General features: G+C 52.0%; 1 protein-coding gene across 1 annotated transcript in view; it reads left to right on the top strand.

The window, feature by feature from the left end:
- Nucleotides 1-8,482: 8,482 nt before the first annotated feature.
- Nucleotides 8,483-19,296, top strand: part of HS3ST4 (heparan sulfate-glucosamine 3-sulfotransferase 4) — a gene marked incomplete at both ends in the record, with an annotated part of 66,686 nt that continues 55,872 nt past the window's right edge. Inside the window, one exon of the mRNA XM_082490585.1 lies at nucleotides 8,483-9,162. Coding sequence (XP_082346711.1) covers nucleotides 8,483-9,162 — 680 coding nt within the window. The remainder of the gene's footprint in view (nucleotides 9,163-19,296) is intronic.

The following is a 19,296-nucleotide window of genomic DNA, read 5'->3' as shown; positions in this document are numbered from 1 at the left end:
CAAAATCTGGTAAATGAATAGTCATCATCACTTATTAATCCTATTTCAATCCCAAGCAAAATCATTCAAAAGCATAAAAGAAAGATTCCCTAAGCAGTCAAGAGAGCAGAGCCCCACAGAGTAGGTGGCATGGGTGTTTCTGAAGAATAAATCTTCGCGGGAACACGCCGGGTACCTCGTTACCAGGCAGAGTGATAAATTAGGCAGCTCACAGAAGAGCTACAGAAATGATGAGGGAGGTGGAGGATCCATCTAATGAGCAGAAATTAAATTACTGAAATTGGCAGGGCTTGGCTGAGTGGCAAGTAAGGAAGGGAGGAGGAACTGTGCAGGGAAAGGAAAGGATGAGTAAGAACAGGGATGATGTACAAAGACTCACAGTGGGCATTGCTCCTGCCAGCAAAGGGCAGTAGGTCATGGGCAGGTCCTGGGATGCCTCATTGCTGGGTGTCTGTAAAACCTGATGCTGACTCAGGGGGGCAACTCCACCACGGCAGTAGGGCGAAAGCCCTCCCAGCTGGGCTACTGCCAGCGCTGAGGCATGTGGCAATGAGCAGCAGATGCCGTGAGGTCTCTGTGGCTATCCCACGCTACGAGATCAGATGTCGGGTGCTGAGCCGTGTCCGGGGCAATTGCACGCTGTGACTCAGAATCAGGTTCTGATGCCAGTACAGGTTCATCAGCTCTGGTTTAACAGTTTAAACTGGCAGCATTGCTGGCTACCAGAAGGTCTTCCACAGAGAAGGGATGAAGTGAGTGAGGCGTCAGTGTCTTTGCTCCACGGCCCAAGCATCAGTGTGTGGTGGAGAGGGAAAGGGAGAGCATCTCGGCTGGTAGGGCTCTGGCCTGGGGCACGTGGGGAGCTGCACCCCTTGGACACGTGGCTGCAGAGGCTACGCTGGCCGTTCTCTCTCCAGGCAGCCTATCCGATTGCTATGGTAACACATGAGGAGCACCTCAGAGCGCAGCATGAGCCAGCTACCCAAGGTGGAGCTGGGAGGCTGGCACGACTGTGCTCATTCAATGGCAGCTTGCCATAGACCATCATCCCTGGCCCGCGAGCAAGTGCAGGAGATGTCCTGCATCAGAGGGGGTGATGCCGTGCAAGGCTGCAACACAGTGGCCCAGCACAGTCCTCGGGCAACCAAGCTGCCCAGCCAGTGTGTTCTTCTGGAGTGGACCATGCAGCTGGTGAAGGGCATTTTAGAAAGCGCAGTGTATGTTGGCAAAACACTTCTAATCTGGGCTCCTGATGCAAAGCTGGCAGAAGGCCGTGCTGCGGGTGAGCTGTATCGAAGGCTCTGCGCTCTTTGGTAGGTACATCCCACTCCTTCTCAGTTCAGGATCTGCCCCAGTGCTGTAGAGACTGGTGAGTGAGCACCAAGTGAGCAGGGCACCAGCAGCATTGGTGGAGGGGCTCAGATGGCGAGGTGGAGAGGCCAGGCCGTCTCCTGGCTGTCCTGCTAATGTCTCATCCTTGGCCGGCTGGCTGCATGATATCATGATGTCTCAGAACGAGCTCACTGCAGCCAGCAGTGTTGCAGTCCACATCAGCATCAGGACAAGTCCGTGCTCTGGTCACAGCTGCCCTGGAGGCAGCCCTGTCCGCAGAGCGGCAGCGTCGTTGGCCGGGGCCAGGTCTCTGCGTGATGCGCTGCCAGTCTCTGTGAACCTCCGGCCCTGAGCACCGAGACAGAGCAGGGCTATGCTGCGCCCAGACCAGAGCTGGGATGCAGATTATGTGCCTTCCAAGGCTGGGATCAAAGTCACTCTGTGACCACAGGTGGATCTCTTCCTCCCTCCCTGCCTCGGTTTCCCCTTCTGCAGCCAAGCGATAATGTACTCGGCCACCTCGCAAATACGAGATGGCTTCTCTGCAACTGCTGCCTTCCCCCTTCCTACCATCGTCACTACTTTAGCAGAGGATGCAGACAGACAGCTAACACCGTGTTCAGCATGGCTCTGCCATGTCATCCTGTCGTGAGATCAGCGAAGGACTTCCTTTGCGAGCCCTGTTCCTCATTCTGCAAGAGCCGAGATTAGAACAGGAGATTATCCCCTGATAATGTGCGGATAGAGCCACTCACCCACTTTCACTTGGTAAGTACCTGACAGATGGGATAGGTCCCGCAATGCCCTTCCTACAGGGAGAACAGCCTGCTCTTGTGCTTCCCAGTGAGACGGAGGGCGGCTGTAAGGGAAACTGGAGGCTTTGGTCCAGAGCAATAACTGGGGCCTCAAACCGGGGCGTATGCGAATAATGTTGATAACTCACTGATGTTTTTGTTGTGGCCAAGTAGTGCTTATACTAAGACAAGGATTTTTCAGCTTCCCATGCTCTGCCAGCGAGCAGGTGCACAAGAAGGGGACACAGCCGGGACGGCTGACCCAAACTGGCCAAAGGGGTATTCCATACCACATGACCTCATGCTCAGCATATACACTGGGGGAGTTACCCAGGGGGGTGTGATTGCTGCTCGGTGAGCGGGTGTGTGCATCGCTTGTTTTTTATATTCTATTATTATTGTTATTATGATTATTATTATCATCACCATCATCATAGAATCATAGAATTAGTGAGGTTGGAAGGGACCTTTAAGATCATCAAGTCCAACCGTTAACCTACCCTGATAAAAACACCACCACTTCTAAACCATGTCCCTAAGCACCTCATCTACGCTTTTCTTAAACACCTCCAGGGATGGTGAATCCACCACCTCTCTGGGCAGCCTATAGGGCAGCCTATTCCAATGTTTAATAACCCTTTCAGTGAAAAAATGCTTCCTAAACATTTTTTCATCATCATCATCATCATCATCATCATCTCTTAATTTGCTGTCCTAATTAACCATCTTTATCGCAACCCACAAGTTCTACTTTTTTTTCCATTCTGCTCCCTATGTGGGGAGGGGGGGGTGGTGAGCAAGTGGCTGCGGGGTGCCTAGGTGCCAGCTGGGGTTAAACCATGACAGACTGCCCCTTGTCTAACCTCTTCTATTGCCTCTGCCAACATGTACCTCTCAGACTGAATGGCTTTCCCTCTGGCTACGTTTTCAGGACTATCCGCTGTATAAATCACGTACCACAACATGTTTGTGGCACGTACACTTTTCCAAGTCTAAGAGGTGTTCCCTTTTTTATAGCACCTGTGAACAATGCAGCAGTGAAACAGGGGGTTTGGTTTCTGAGCAGCTTGCCCAGAGATGCTCTTCTTCCACCTTTTGTTAATTTTAGGCAAGGAAGATGGATGTAGGTTCCCAGGCTGTATAGTTTAGATCACAGAAGCCGCTACTAAAAGCCATCAGAACAAACACTTATTCTAAACCTGAAGCTGTTTGCACAAAGGGGAAAATGCTTTGACAGTGTGGAATGCCACTGCAAAACATCTTGAGTGCCTTCTTGGACTAGAGTTTAAATGTCATTGCATTTTTACTGTTTGTTTTCTATGCGGTATATATTTACAAACTTCATTCATTCCCTGAAGGAGGTAGAGCACCGTGTGAATTAATCTATCTCTTTTCAAGGTGTTTCAGTGCTTCTGATGACAAGTAAATAATGAGGAGGAATTATGGGAGGTTAACCTCTGAAGTTTTCTGAAAAATGTATTTCTAGTGTTTATAAAAGTCAGGAAATAAAGGTGGTAATCTCTAGAAGCCTACTTCTCAGCAGAAGCAATAATTGGGATAGTGGCACGCAGGGATTCACAGGCCAGAGACTTTCCAGCAGGGACTACATCCCTGGGTTACAGCTTGGTCCAGTAGGACCATTTCTTTCAAAAGACTTCCAGCCTCAGTGTAAAGTCACAAATTATTACAAAAGGCAATTACTGCCCCTGTTAAAATACACACATTTCATTCCACTCAAATGTGTCCAATTCCAGTTTCCCATCAATGGGTCTTGTTAAGCCTTTGATAAATTAACGAGCCCTTTCCTGTCAGAGGTCTTCTTCTCAGATTGGTGCTTGCGAATCACAACAGGAGCTTAGAACTGGAAGGGACAGCTTGGGCCATCAAGTCCCATTTCCGTGCAATTGCTGGCAACCATGTTATAAAGTCCATTTCAAACTCAATCTTAAAACTAATTGCATGCCTTGCCCCCAGTACTCCTCTCAGGAATCTGTTCCAGAACAACATTTCTCCCACAGTTAGAAACCATCTGATTTCCAGCCAAAATGTATTTGTGCCAATTCGTACCTCTCTGTTTTTGTGCCAGCACTGCCTGTTATCTGAGGCCATTTTCCTCCTTCCTTGGTGCTCATCTGCTTGTGCATTTAGAGAGCAGCAATATGCTCTCCAGCCTTCGTCTCACTTGGCTAAATATGCCCAGGTCCCCTCAGATGGGCTTTTCAGGATGGAGGTTGTCCTGGGAGCCTGGCTCTGCTCCTGTTCCTCTCCCAGTTCTTGTTCCTGGAGCAGAGGCAATGAGAATGGTGGACATGCCCGTGTCTAAACAGCAAATGAGCCAACCCATCTCTGCCTTGGAGCCGAGTTCTGCTTCGCCTTCACGAGCCAGACCACCAGCCTTTGCCCAGCACCAACCAGGGGTGAGAGACCCTGGTGCTGCTTGGAGGTGCAGCAACACCTCAAAAAGGACTCTTCAGTTTATTATGTGGGAAAACCAGCTCTAATTAGAGTCTTGCCTTTAGTACGTGCAGAGTCAGGCCCTACTACCTGGTGCAGGGAAGGGTTCCCACCTGCCTGCCATGACTTATTGTCACACATCCCCATAATTGAGAGTTTGGCATTAATCTCAGCGCTACTGTCCCTTTGGAGATGAGAGCATCACAGGCATGTCCACCAGGCTGGGACAGCCACAAGTCATACTAAATGATAGGGTCTGCATCTGAGGGGACACTGCTCCACGGTGCCCACTACAGAGTTCCTCCACCTTTCTCCAAAGCAACCGGCCTTGATTCCTGCCAAAATCTGGGGACTGGACTAGCAGATCCACCACACTGACCTATCCTGGCAATTGCCACACAGGGCTAACAGCACCAGTTGGCCTCGCTAGGCTGGACACTTACTGAATGCTTGAGAAGCACTCTTATTGCTAATTAATGTGACTAGAAGTGAGCAGGTATGCAGTGTAAATACATAAGCCTTTAAAAGCAGAACTGTCAAATAAAGTGTTACACTCCATCAGCTCCTATTGCATCCACCGGCTGAACACCACCAAACGCTCGGATAACACTCAGATCTGCTCATGGATGCGTTTGACATCCATGCAGGAGAAATACACATTCTATGATGAATAAAAAGAGTCAGAGCCCAGGAAGTAGGCATTTAAGGCTAAACCATTTGTTTTAGAGGGCTTTACATTCTGGTTGTAAAATTTCTTCTGGGCTGGAAGCTGGTGCCTGAGAAGAAATAGTCTTTCTGTTACGTATGATTTGCCTGCAAATCCTATTAGTCTTCTGTGCAGCACATCACAGGAGAAGAGACACGAGGATGTCAAACCAGGGCATTTTGTTAAGCACTGTGGTTTAGTTCTGCGCTCAGTATAAGACAGACCAAAGCACTACGACTCTTCATTAAATGGTGTCTATTTTGGGGTTCATCTTATATTTTTGGAATTAGAAACAGTAATTTTTTTGTGTGTACCTGTGATATTGTGAAACTCAAGAGCAGGCTTATTGACACCAGCAGACTCTCTGTGGGTTCTCCAATTTGAAATAAATGTATCTCCATCTATAAGACGGATTCAACTCTCTCAGGATAGATCTATACATATTATAATAGTTATATGAAAGGACATATATATGAGCTAAGTAGGGCAGCAGAGCGAGCACACTCTGCTCAGGGCTTCCTGAGAACGTTAGTCTGTCCTCAGTCCTGCAGCATGTGCTCCCCCCAACAATGACCCATACTGCACCTACTCAGGATTTTCATTTAAGGTTAAACTCTGATTGCTAAATTTGCAGCAACCTTTCTTTGGGCTCAGCCTGTCCAGGGCAGGGACCGCGTGCCTCCCCGGTGGGCTCCGCAGAGCTTTAGGGGACACCCCCGGGCCAAGTGCCCGCTGCCTGGGCAGGAACTGTACAGCCTCCTTCGAGCACCGAGGGAGGAAGCGGCGAGTGAGGGATGCGAGGCTTTGCTTCTGTCAGTTCAAGTTAGTCCCTTAACATTCACATTACCGTAATGCAGTTGAAAAGGAATCCGTGAGTTACAGGAAATGATTTACAGGACACAAGACACTGCATTTCAGAGGTCTCATGTGTACCATAAAAAATATATTATGAAGGAATAATCTCTATCGGAACTGCAGCTGCACAGAGAGAACACATGTCCAGCTGAGAGCAGCATTGAGCTTTTCTTCATTATGGGAAAAGTCTGTGCTCTTCCTCTTTTTTCAATGAATATTTTTCTCAGCTCTGGGTGTCTAGTTAATATTGGCACTTAATTTTTTTTTTTTCAAATGTTGCTTTTGCCATGAGACCAAGCATAGCTGAGACTCCAATGGCATATTGCTCTGAGGTGTTCCCTGCTGAGCTTCACATAGTAACAGCAAGATTTGGAGCAATCCCTGGGCTTCCCCTGTAAAATCTAAGCCACGGCTTGTCAGCTGGGGGAGCATGAGGGAGCTCTGCCAGCTCTCTTCCGTCCAGCCCTCACCCAGAGCACCTTTTGTGTGGTGGGATGCATAGGTCTGCATTTCCCAAAGTGGAAACTAGTGGAGAAGGGTCACTGCCTCCAAATACTGCTCCTGCTCACAGGCAGGACGAGGTACCCAGCACTCGTGGCCACATGAGGCTGGAAATGTACTCTGCACTTTTCCTTGCCCAGAAGCTCAACTGTGGCCCTCATATGTGTTAACATGCAGCTGCTCTGCACCTTTTGAAACCTCGCTGCTGGCTCTTTGGGTGATCTGCAACATTCAGATGGTGCTGGTGGTTTGGAGTTAACAGTTCAGGTGCAACAGGTTAGGCTGCTGCCTGTTCACCTGTGAGGGCTTTAGCAAATGACTGCGTTCCTTAATTCATCTCTGTACCATGGCGATGTCAGCACTGTTCTGCTGAGGAGGACCATGGTGGCCAGGAAGCCAAAAAGCTGTGATGTGCCCCAATGCCACAGAGCAATGCCTACGAGGGAGATACTCCTGGGAGACCCCAGAATGAGGGACAGGAGGAAGCTGAGAGACACCAAAGCATTTCTTTCCCTCATAAATCCTTGCTAAAGCCAAAGCTGAGAACTGTAGGTGGGAAGTGCCAAAATGTGGAGCTGTGAAGATGTGGTGGGTGCTCCAGAAAAACTGTGAGGAGGGAGGCTCTCAGCCCCAGCCTGTTCTACCAAGGCTGGAGACAACGTTCCTGGAAGAGCAGCATGCAAGGCTGTAGTTGGCCTCATCTACTAGTGCAGCTGCTGGTACCTAAACTATGAACTCTCCATGCTCCAAATGATCCTTAACTCCACTGTACCAGCAGAGAAGCTACTGCCTGCCCCTGCCCATGGTCTGCCACTTCTCCTCAAGCTCCCAAGAGACAGCAGGGTGCCCTGTGAACCCTATCCACTCTGCTCCAGATCCTCAGAGGGCTAGAGCCAGGGGACCTCAGTCATGCTGCATGGGGCTGTCCCAGAGGACCTGTCTGGGTCTTCCTCTTCAGGGAGCTGGAGGATTTGGGCAGGAGCCATGGGCTGGGGACAGTGGCGCAAGAGGGTGACAGTACAGAATGCACTTGGAGTTGGGGGGCAGAGGGGAGCAGGCCGGGACAAGGGGTCAGGGATCTGTGGCATGGTGATTTCTGCTGAAGGAAAGGAGAAGCTCTTGTAGAGGATAGCTGGCACTGCCTCCTGCTCTTGGGGGCCCACACCTTCCCTGCGGCCATGAGTGCTGCCAGGGGTGGAGGTGGCACAGCGGGTGGATCTGGGGAGCAGATGAGGCAGGCGGAGTGTGGGGCTGCTGGGGGCTGTCCCCAGCACATCAGGCGTCAGCAGTGCCTCAGCCACTCGGGGTCTGCCCTGGCCAACGCTGCCCGCGGGGGGGGGAGCTCCGAGCTCTCCCCGGCACTGCCCGGGGGCCGCTCCGGAGACGCCCGCCGCTGTCCGCGGTGCTGACCGGCCGCTGTCCGCTCTGCCGCCCCGCTCCGCCCGGCGCTGCCCCCGGCGCCGCTCCCGCCCGGCCCGGCGGTGCCGGCGCGGCGCTCGGCGGGGCCCGGCGCGCTCCCCGCGCTCTCCGCGGCGGCGGCAGCGGGGGCGGGGGCGGGCCCTCCCCGCGCCGGGAGCGCGCTCCCGCCTCCCACCCGGCACAAAGTTTAGCAGCAGGAACTCGGGCGGCAACAGTGCGGAGCCGGCGGCACCGGAGCGCGGCCGCCCTGAGCCCAGGCGCCCCGGTGCCCGGCGGGGGGCCGGCGGCGACCGTGCCATGCGGGGCTCCCCCCCGGCGGCGGCGGGGCGGGAGGGCAGCGGCGCCCCATGCGGCTGGGGCGGCCGGGCGGCGGCTGACACCATGTACGCCCGGTGCCCGGGGCGAGGAGCGGGGAGCAGCCATGTCCCCCCCCGCCCAGCCGGGGGTGCCGGGCGGGCGCGGCTCTAAGGTGCCCCCGGCGCGGAAGCTCCTCTGCATGTGCAGCCTCTCCCTCTGCCTCACCTACCTGTGCTACAGCCTCATGGGGGGCACCGGCCCGGGCGCCTTGCGCTCCCCGGCCGCCCTGTCCGGCACGGCGGCACCGCGCTCCCCCGCCGCGTTTCCCGGCACGGCGGTCCCCGGGGCGCCGCGCTCCCCCGCCGCGCTCCCCGGCACGGCGGCCCCGCGCTCCCCCGCCAGCCCGCCGGGCAGCTCCGGTGCCCCGGTCCCCTCTGCGGCTCCGACGCGGGCATCCAACAGCAGCCGGGAAGGGGTGGCGGGCGCCTGGCTGCGGACGCCGCTGGCCCCCGGGGAGGTGATCACGGCGCAGAGCGGAGCCTTCGAGAGAGACCCGCAGGAGTCGAGCACCACGGACGAGGAGCTGAGCCGCTCCGGCAGCCCGGGGAGCCGCGGTGGCGGCGGTAGCAGCACCACGCCGGACTACGGGGAGAAGCGGCTGCCGCAAGCCCTCATCATCGGGGTGAAGAAGGGGGGGACGCGGGCGCTGCTGGAGGCCATCCGGGCGCACCCCGACGTGCGCGCTGTGGGCACCGAGCCCCACTTCTTCGACAGGAACTACGAGAAGGGGCTGGAGTGGTACAGGTGAGGGCGCGGGGGCTCCGGCCGCGACCCGCGGGACAGCGCGGGGCCGTCCCGACGGCGGGGGGGTGGGGGTCGGGATGGGGATGGGGTGGGAAGGAAAGGATGTGTGTCTGTGCGTGCAGGGGCGGGGGGTCCTGGAGGGCCGTGGGACAGGGGTGTCCCCGGTCCCCCCCGGATGGCCACGGTAGGTGGCTGGGCGGTGGGACCTGGGGCCCCGGACGATGGCGCGGTGGGGGCCGCAGGGGGTCCCAGGACCGCTGCGTGGGTCTGCGGGGACGTGGCGGGTGCAGAGCCCGAGAGCTGAGCCACACTGTCAGGGCAGGCCAGGCAGTCGCGTTGGTGCCTCGCCTGACAGCTGCGGTGATTTAAAATGCGGTGTTCTGATGGGAAGGCATAAAATGTGTAAAAACATCCCTCTCTTGTAACTCCTGTGCATAGAGTGCTTGAGCAGACCATAGCAGTTCAGCTGCACTTGGTGTAAAACGTGTCTAAATAGGTCAGTAATTAATAATTACTGAAATAAACAAGATTGCAAGTTCTTCCAGGTGATGGTAGGGGCTTTGAAGTGAAGAAAGGTGTCTGCTTTCATACAAGCTGCAGGGTTTACTTCACAAATAAGATTTACTCTTTATTCAACAAGTTCCGTGTCAGAAAGTTTTTTTCCATTGACAAGATCTAATTCTATTCCTGAAGAAGTCTCTAAATGTGGTTGTCTGACATAGCGTAACATTTTAAGGGAATCTTATGCTGAAAGTCCTGATTATTAGAAAACACTGGACTGCGGTAATGAAGTGTTAAGAGTCTTTGCAGATTTAGCAAATCAATGAATTGTGGTGGTTCAGGGTTTCTCTCTCTCTCTTTAAAAATCTCAAAACTAAAAAGAATGCAGTACATTAGTGGAAGGTGCAAATTACTAGTAGTTCTGTAGTTCACAGTTAAAAGCAACTCATACTAATTTCTAGTGGCTAAGCTGATAAAGTTCTGTCTTTTTATTACGCTTAGTATGGTAGCTGTTTAGCTGCTCTGAAAATGAAGGAAAAAAAATAAACAGAGGCAGCAAGTTAGTTACTGCTTGGATGATCTGGTCACTCTTTATTACAATAGAGTACACAGTCTTCATGTCAATGGCATTTAAATGTGAGGAACTCCAGGCAATTTTCTGTGGCAATTGTGGAAGCAAAGTCTTCATAACACTTACTTGGTGTAGCATCCACTTGGCTTTGTTAAAAAGCTGAGGGATTTTCTTGAGGGACTTCAATAAAGTGGAGATCAGCACTGAGAAAGTGCATTTGTCTCTGAGAGTGTTTTCGGTGTGCTCTATCAACATACATCAAGGAATAAAGGATTGACTGTGGTTATTGTGTTTATATATATAATTTCAGACATGGTATCTCATTTTATTCAATTTTCCTGCAGGAAAGGCTTGCCTTGAAATATAAGTTTAGAAACTTGCTGGAAGAGGCTAGAAAGTGGCATATAAAAAGGCTGGGGTTTATTCAAAATAGGCAGAAGAAGATCAAGCACTGAATATGGCAAGCAGCTGCTTTTTCATCTTTAAAGTCGTGCTACAAGAAAAGGGCTAGGGAGTGGGTATAACTCCTCTTGTGGAGTAAAAGGCACACACAGGTTTTTGTTTGCAGAACGCATTCTGAATTTTTTCATCCCTGCAGTAGCTCAGTGGTTTGTTTAGCTCGTTTCTAGCACTGGTGCTATGCTGCACTGGTAGAGAGTTGGGAGCAGAAAAAGTAGGATTAGAGCTGATTTGTGAGGGTCCTGGGCAGAGCAGGCTGGGGGATGGATTCTCTGGTCATGGGATAAATAAATCACACTGCTGCTTAATCACCGATGTGGCCCTAAGGATGTGCCCTGGTTGTTTAACCTAAGGCCATCTTCACACGTGCCCAACTCAAACAGTTTGCTTCTCTCTTCTTGCAAAAGTTTTTCAGCCTTGCTGGGACAGGTCACACAGCGTTAGTGATCCACGCCTCAGCAGGAGCAACAGGTTTCCCCCGGTGCTGTGCTGGTACCGGTACCAGGCTGTTGTCACGGACCAGGAGGCTGGTGTGCTTGGTGCTGTATAAATACTGAGCAAAAATGGGGAGGAGGGGAAAGATTGCCATCCACACTAGCAGCTATTTCTTCCTGACCTTCTCTGAGATTAGCTGATTGGGCGCACCAAGGAGGCTGACTGCTTGCAGCTGTGTCCCAGGTAGAGTAATTGGAGATTTTTTTCCTATCCCCAGAAATGTCAGTTTTCTTTAAGCAAAGAAGCAAGTATTGAAGTGTTTATACCAGCATCTCCTTACAGTGACTTCTATCACTTGTTTGTATTTTGCATATAACACTTCTTTTTATGCATTACAAACTGTTAGCTTAATAATGTCAAGTTTTTTCTTATGTGGTGAAGTAAGGAAACAGCAGACCCTCAGGATTCCTTGCTTTGCTATTCAGTACTGGGAATATCTTCTGGTCTGGCAGAGCTGTAGGGAAGAGAAGCAGTTTCCCCACCTTAGTTTCTCCACCTGTAAAATGGAGACAGCACCTAAATACTACCGTTTCTTTTGTGTGCGTTCCATGCTGCGTTATTCATGTCTTTGCTGCCTTGAGGTTAGTCAGCTATAAACACTATGTCCACGATCTATATCGGGACAATAGTCAGAGGCTGAAGTTAGTGCAGATATAGCTTTCTGCCTGTTGGCTGGTGCAGTGTGGCAAGGCTGTTACACCAGCTCGCTGCAGGCTGTTCTGTTTTCCTGGTAACCTTTAGGGAAAGCTGTGCTGTCTGTGATTGCTTTAGCTCCGCAGTCAAAGTTTATGTAGAAATTACCGAGCTGAGGTCTTCCTACACACGTACTGATGTGAACTGGGTCGAAGGCTTCTTTCGGTTGGTTGGAGTTATGCTGCCAGAATTGTTTGTGTAACTGTAGTTTGTGATTCTGTACACGCTAATGTAGTTTGTGATTCTGTACACCCCTAATGTTGGACTGTCTGAAGGACAAGTTCAATGACACAGCTTTCCTTAAACTGCACTTCATACCCCCATGTACAATTAACTTTTGTTGATGTAGTTCCAATTTCCTAGTTTGCTTTTTTTTTTTCTTACATTCTGCATTAGGGAAAAAAGAAACTTGACTACTATTAAACAATGGGAAGTGACTTAACCTTTCTGTCTGTTAACAGTGTGGCAATACTTCTCTCTGGTGTATGTATTACTTGCATATCTTCACCTCCCTCTCTTAAGTCCAGGACACTGATAGCTGGCAGTAAATATTGTCTTTGGTGTTGAACTTTGCTGACTTCATCCCTTACAACATGCCAGAACTTGGTCCCGCCATGGACGAAGGTTGTGGCAAGGAGCAGGCACCTGCCTTTCCTTGGCAAGTCGCTGGCAGCTCTCTTTCACCCGCTTGTTCCTTCTAAACCACAGGATACGCCATCCTTCCCTGTAGGAACTGCTGCTGATTTTTAGCCAGTGCCAAGTGTCCTTCTGCTCCCTCGCACGCCCGGGGCAGCTCTTGCTGCCCGCTTAGCCCAGGCGCAGGTAGCCCCCCCTGCACGGCCCCCGTGGCCAGGCTGGACTGGAGGCGTTTGCACGGGTGACGTGCTCTCTCCAGTGCGATGCTCATGCCTCGGTGGGCACGTCCCATGCCGTGAGCTCTGCCCCGAGCTATCCTGCAGTTGGAAATGAATTGTGAGAGACTTTCTGAGTGTGTAACAAGGACAGCAGAATGGTGGGGAGACTTTGCAGGCCTCTGAGCATGGAAGGAATTTGGCTTACATCTACAAATGCTCGTTACCAGCACAAACAGAAGCAGCATCTGGGATATGCCCGAGTTCCTTGCCTGGGCACGAAACAAAGGTGCATGAGCACAAGAGGATTTTGTGGATAATGGGAACTGCAAACTGCCCACTGTGTCCAACAGTGCCGGAGGCCTTGGTTTGGTGTCTGCTGTGACAGCCGTTGGAGAGGCCGTGTTCCGGAAGGGGAGCCCCAGCTTCAGTGTGGTCCCAGATGGCTTTATGTGGCTGGAGAAGAAGGGGAGGTGATTCTCTTGGCATTGCACAGCCGCTGTGCTGCCCTTCCTCCAGCGGTTTCAGCAGTGGGAAGGTTTCACGTGTGCAGACACTGACACCTCTGGATGCTCAGACACTGCTGGTGACTGGTCCGGAGGTGCGGGAAGAGAAATGCTTTCAGGTGGCTGTGTGAAGAGAGCGGGGGCTCTTAGCACCGGGACAGGTCGTGCTTTAGTTGGGTCGTTCTGCTTGTGCAAATGACCAGCACAGTAGACCTCAGCACTTCGGCATCTCGGGAGCTTGCTGAGCTTAGTGGAACAGCCCCGCGCTCGGAGTGCGCCGTTCCCAGCTGCCCGCAGGCTCAGCGCAGGGAGGCGGTTCAGTTTTGCCCCTTCACACTGTCAGGGCTATCTCGACATCCTGTGTTTAGCAGAAAACTGGAGATTCAAAACAGTATTTCGAAGACAAATTGGCTGTTTTAGCAAAAATATGATCTCTGCGATGCTAAGAGAGTATCCGATAGTGGTGAATTTAAATTGTGGAGTTTTAAAGTTCACTGATTTGATTATTATTCCAAATAATCAGGAGTTAAATTCCACGTGTACGTGCACGTTGCTTTACTCCTTGCCTCCCTCTCAGTGGAGCCTTCACAGAGAAGCTGTAGCAATGTCTCTGTAATTGGACCGTGTTCCTCTCTCTCTGCCCTAGGCCGCCATACGTTAAGCACTTATACAGGGGCGTAGCTTTACGTGTGGAGGGGTCCCGTTGCAGCCGCTGCAGGGAGCAGTCACCATGACAGGCAATGAAATGGTTTGCATGGCTAACGCTATTTTCACCGCCTGTCTGGGTTTTTTGGAGTGTTCTCCCTAACAGTCAGGCCTGTGTGTTATTCCGCGAGCTGCCACCCTCATACAAATAATGAATAATACCGTGACAGGGAGCTCTTCTGCCAGTAATAAACATGTGCTCTCGAGCCAGCGGTTCCAAGGAGCAGCTGGCTGTGGCTGCGGAGCTAACGCTCTCAGTCGTGTCCCTGCGGACGTTAAACTCGGCTGTATTGGGGAAGCGGCTGTCATGCACCGTTATCGCTGTAACGGGCTCTGGTCCTCCCAGGGGCTGCTCGCCGTCTCACCTACCCTCCTGCTGTGCTGATCTGGAGGCTGGCGCGGCGGGGGCATCTCTGTGCGCACCGCGGCCGTTCCCACCTCCGAGCGCCCGGCTCTTGCCACCGCGGCTGCTGGCAGCCGGTCGCGTCCGAGGATGTGTGATGAGACCCCCCTGCAGCATCCCTTCACAGCTGTTGGACAGCAATAGCTCGGGGCCGTTTCAGCCTTGGTCCCACACCGTGGGACCCTCACTGTGAGCTGTAATTGCGTTGCTGGGTAATGCTTGTGCCTCTCCGATCGGCTCAGGATATTCAGAAAATCAAACCACTTCCATCAGCGCTGTGAGCCTGTGCTGATGGGCACTACAGGAACACCTACAGTGGTCGAATAGATTGGGGTTGGCTGCTAATGACGGGCACTGCCGCAGAAGTCTGGTAACTGCTGTATTTCTCTGCAAACGGCCTTCCCAGTGTACTGTGCCCTTTGCACTCCTGGTAACTTAGGAAAAGTGTATTGATTTTTTTTTTTTTTTTTTTTTTTAATGGGACCTGCTGTGAGTTGGCTTTTGCTGAAATGTAGTGACTCAGCTGCCCTCCTTCCTCTGTGGATCCAATGCATTGGGCTTAATCTGGGTTGAAGACCGTACGAGTATTTCCATGTAACGTAGCTCTTTCAATACCCTGTCCCCTTCACCTTTCCTAAACTTCTAGGTCTGAGTTACATCCTACATGTGCACTGTTTTTTTGTGTTTTTGTTTTTTTTTTTTTAAAGCCCAAATCTTCCATGCAGAGCAAGCACATGTGTGCAGCACTGACCTCCCACCAATGCCTGGGTCCAGCTCTCGGTAAAGCTGGTGGAGGGTCTGGGCTGACCTGGGTTATGGGCTGGAGGCTGTAAGTGGGGGTGGGGGGGCAGGCTCTTCGTTGGTCAGTCCCTGTGTTTCACCTGTCTGGGGGCTGGACAGAGGCTGCTCCCGCATCAGGCATGGATTTTCTTCTGCACCCAGAGCTGCCGGTGTGAATCCAGGAGACCCAACCTGCATCCTCGCTGGGCAGCCATCTTCTACCAGCCTTTCTGCTCCGTTTCAGCTCAAGGGGTGGGATGGAGGCATGAATCGGGCCTCTTTGCAGTGTTTTATCACCTGATGATGGTTATCCACAGGCTACTCGATTGTAGCTGCGGGAACGGCAGCTGCTTTCAGCACCCGCAGCCCCCCCCCCCCCCCCCCCGCTGCGCTTGCTCTTCTTGCAAAGAGAGGGAGAGAAGCGCGAGGGGCGACACGCTGGCAGGGGAGAGCTGGGGGGCACCCGCTCCCGCAGAGCTGCTCGCTGCTTCTGCCTCCGTGTGAAATGTATTTGTTTGCAGGCGACGGCGGGCACGACGTGCCGAGAGAGCCAGTGGGAAGGGGGGGCGGCAGCACGGCCGCGCGCTGAAGCCCCTTAGTAGCCCTGGCGGGGATGCGGCTGGCATCGCTCGAGAGGGCCATATCCCACCACCGCAGCCAGCTGGGTCCTGCCCCGCTCCCCCTCCGAGCCCCAGTGTGTGCGTGGACCCCGCGAACAGGAGCAGCCCAGCACCTCCCAGCAGAAGCCCTTGGGAGGGGTATGAACCCAGGGCTGAGAAAACCAGCCAAGCCAGGCAGAGGTGCCTCTTCCGATAACATTTGGAGCGTCCCTTGGAGCATGTAGGGAACCATCATACGTCACCAGCTCTGAAATAATCCAACTGTTGCACCGTATTTTCAAGAACACTCTTTCTGTAGGATTTTGCTCAATAATCCACTAAGTAAACACTACAGTGCTTTGCTGCTAATAGTTTAAGTGTTATTTGTAGTGTCAAAGTTTGTGAGCTTTGCTCCGTGTGTGAATGCAGTATCGCTCCGGCATGTAGGCAGCTACAGAAAATCCAAAAATAGGCCTGGGGAAAAACAGCCCCCTTGGAAAAGAGAAAGGCGAAGAGTCAGTTGGTTGCATTCATGGGTTTAAATGATGAGCCTGACCCCTGCTCGGCTTCTGATTTAGCGAGGCTTGTTCTGCTCTGTTCGAAGCCCAGGCTAGCAAAGAAGGAACAACAGGTTCTCAAAGAAAGTTATGGACAAAGGCTTTTGATTTTCAAAGTGAAAATTCCAGCACAAATTGGTGACACCTTGTATCGAGAGAGGTCGGAGTCTTTTGCTTTTCATGGATTTCTCTTACCTCTTGTTGTCATGGGGACTTCTTTTCCCTGAGTCATTATATCATGCACTTCAGCAGGAATTTTATTGCTTTGGGGGCTGGAGAGGCTCATGTGGGACATTTCTCACTGCTCGTGGTGTAATACACAGAGGTAATTTCTTTCAAATGATTTTTGCTTGAAGTGGTTTCAATGAATTGAGGAGCGTATGAGTATGAATGAATGGCTGAAATGTTCGTACTGGGTTCAGGTGAGGAACATGCACTATCAAACTTTCCAGAGCATTAAGTGTGGATATTATAATTTCACTGGGGTATGTATGTAGGCAGCAGTCCATTTTAGCCTCTTTATTCACTTCTTCAAAAGTATTATTTAGGTTTTGAAGTGGCTTAAATTGGTTTCCCCTCCCTTTTTAAAAAGTTTAAAGGAAACCTCTAAATTATGAGCCTTTTCAATCACGGTCAGAAATTACCGTTTAGATCAAAGGCATGGGGTCAGCCCCGGCAAAGCGTGGCGTTGCCTTTGCTTCTGGGGTGTGGGAGGTGGAGAGGCCCCGGCAGGACCAGTCCCTGTGACCCATGCCGGGGGCAGCTCAGCCTCCCCGCGGACGGCGAAGTTGGCTGTGAGCGACGGGGCTGTGGGAGCTGCTTCTCAGACCTCTGCTGCGCACGTAATGGCATGTGGGCACCACTTTCCGCTTCCGCCTTTTTTGGAGGACACTGGTGTGTGGCAGTGCATGTCCGGGGTGCCCCTTGCCTGCTGGGGTCCTGTCCCCCACTGTGACCCGAGGCGAGCATCCCCCAGGGAGCCCCGCGTGCCAGGTAGCTCCTTCCCACGCGGGTTCCTGCCGGCCGGCTGTTTGTTTATTTAGGTAGCTGCTGTTTCCAAGCTGAAGGAGAGTATTTAAAAGCCAACTGTTAGAAGGCTGTGGAAAGGATTCGTATTTATGGAAAAAAGAAAAAAAAGAAAAAAAAAAAAAACAAACCCAAAAAAAACAACAAACCCAACCTCAAAAAACCCTCCAACCTGTTATTTCAAATCTCCCATTTCCATCCCCAGAGTCAACACACCAATTTAGTAAATGTTGCAAGGCGCGCTATTTTCCCCCTTGTCATATTATACATCCAAGCATCAAGGATGGATCATAAACTTGCTCTTTATGGCTTTAACATTTCAATTGCTAGTCACATTTTATGTAAATGAAGGTATTTACCTTGACAAGCTCTCCTGTGAAGTACAGTACTTCTTTAAAGAATTTATTTGGCAATATAAACAGGCCAAATGCTGAGGGTGGATGCAAAATTCACAATTGATTTTTACAGCTAAGTAATGTAGAATCCTCCCAAAATATACCCATGGTTGTCTGCTCCAATCTCATCAGTGCCTTGGAGAAACTGAGGCAGGGGGACCGGGGGGAGGAGGAAACAGCGAAGGGACATCGGTTATAGCCACAGACCTACTAAACAGAACTGGCTTTGGATAAAAATAACTCCATCTGCCAGACTTTATTTTGTATTACGGAGATTGCTGTAACACATTTCAAGCCAAAATCTGATTTCCATTCCCTCCAGAGCCGGGCTGCAGTGGACTTGGCCCCCTCCTTTATTAGCGGGTAATCACTTTGGATCCGAGCGGAGCAACGTTGCTCCGGTAGCCTAAATTTACAGCTCTCCTTTGTTTTAGAGCATATTTCCTTTCATCTTGCATTGAGATGGGTACAGTAATATAATATACTTTCTATTAGTGTTCACCCACATCTGCAAATAACTTTATTTCAGCCTCAGCTCTGCCCTTTCTGTATTTGTTCTTGATGGACGTTCATATAATTAAGCTGAGCAGCGAGCACGTTCATGGAAAGCTAACGTCAGCATCAGAAGCGCGTGTTAAATTCGCATTTGGATTCAGCGGCTGACAGCGCGAGCTGCCATCACCCAGCCGAGGAAAAGACAAAACCACCCCATCTGCGTAACACCAACTGCGGGGAGGCACCAGCTCCAGAGGCTCCGGGGCTCCTCCAGGTGCCCCCATGCCCTGGGGGGGGGGGGGGGGATTCTGCTGCCACCCCCACGTTCAGGACCCAAACGTGGTGGGAGGAGTCACCTCCTGGCTCACCTGCGGGTGGAAGGGGCCGCATCATTTGGGCAGGTCACTAATTGCGAATTATTCGGCTCCAGTCGCACGCTTGTTTAAAACCGACCCTTTCACGCGCAAAGCGCTGACGCATGAGGTGCGGATGGCAGACCATGGATCCCGAAGTCGTTGCTGCTGGAGGTCTTTAATTGGCCTTTGGTTCATCCCCGCTTGGTCTGTCCCCCGGGGAGTGCCAGCATTGATCCCGCTGCCGCTCGCCTGCGCTGTCAGCACTCGCACCTCTGAGCTAATTTCTGGGCTATTTATTTAAACCGTGTTAATCCCAAATCACCGCCCGCCGCCCCTCCTCTGCTGCCCGGCAGTGCCGGGGGCCTGCAGAGCCAGGTGGTACGCAGAGGGGACAGGTAGCCCAGGGAAGGGCTCTGCCTTTCTCACCTGAGCTGTTAAAAACATACAGAAAGGCAAACAGCTGCCATCAACAGCTGGGCAGGAACTCGAGTGGCTCCGGGGGAGCTGGACGGTGTGGTGGGAAAGGTGCTTTACCGGGTGTGAAGGAAGATGGGTAAATGGCAAGAGGGGACATTTAGATTAGATATTAGGAAAAAATTCTTTACTGTGAGGATGGTGAGACACTGGCCCAGGTTGCCCAGAGCAGCTGTGGCTGCCCCATCCCTGGAGGTGTTCAAGGCCAGGTTGGACGGGGCTTGGAGCAACCTGGGCTGGGGGGAGGTGTCCCTGCCCAGGGCAGGAG

The sequence above is a fragment of the Vanellus vanellus genome, assembly GCF_965231255.1.
Source record: "Vanellus vanellus genome assembly, chromosome: 14".
Lineage (NCBI taxonomy): Eukaryota > Metazoa > Chordata > Aves > Charadriiformes > Charadriidae > Vanellus > Vanellus vanellus.
This window is presented reverse-complemented; position numbering and strand designations above follow the sequence as displayed.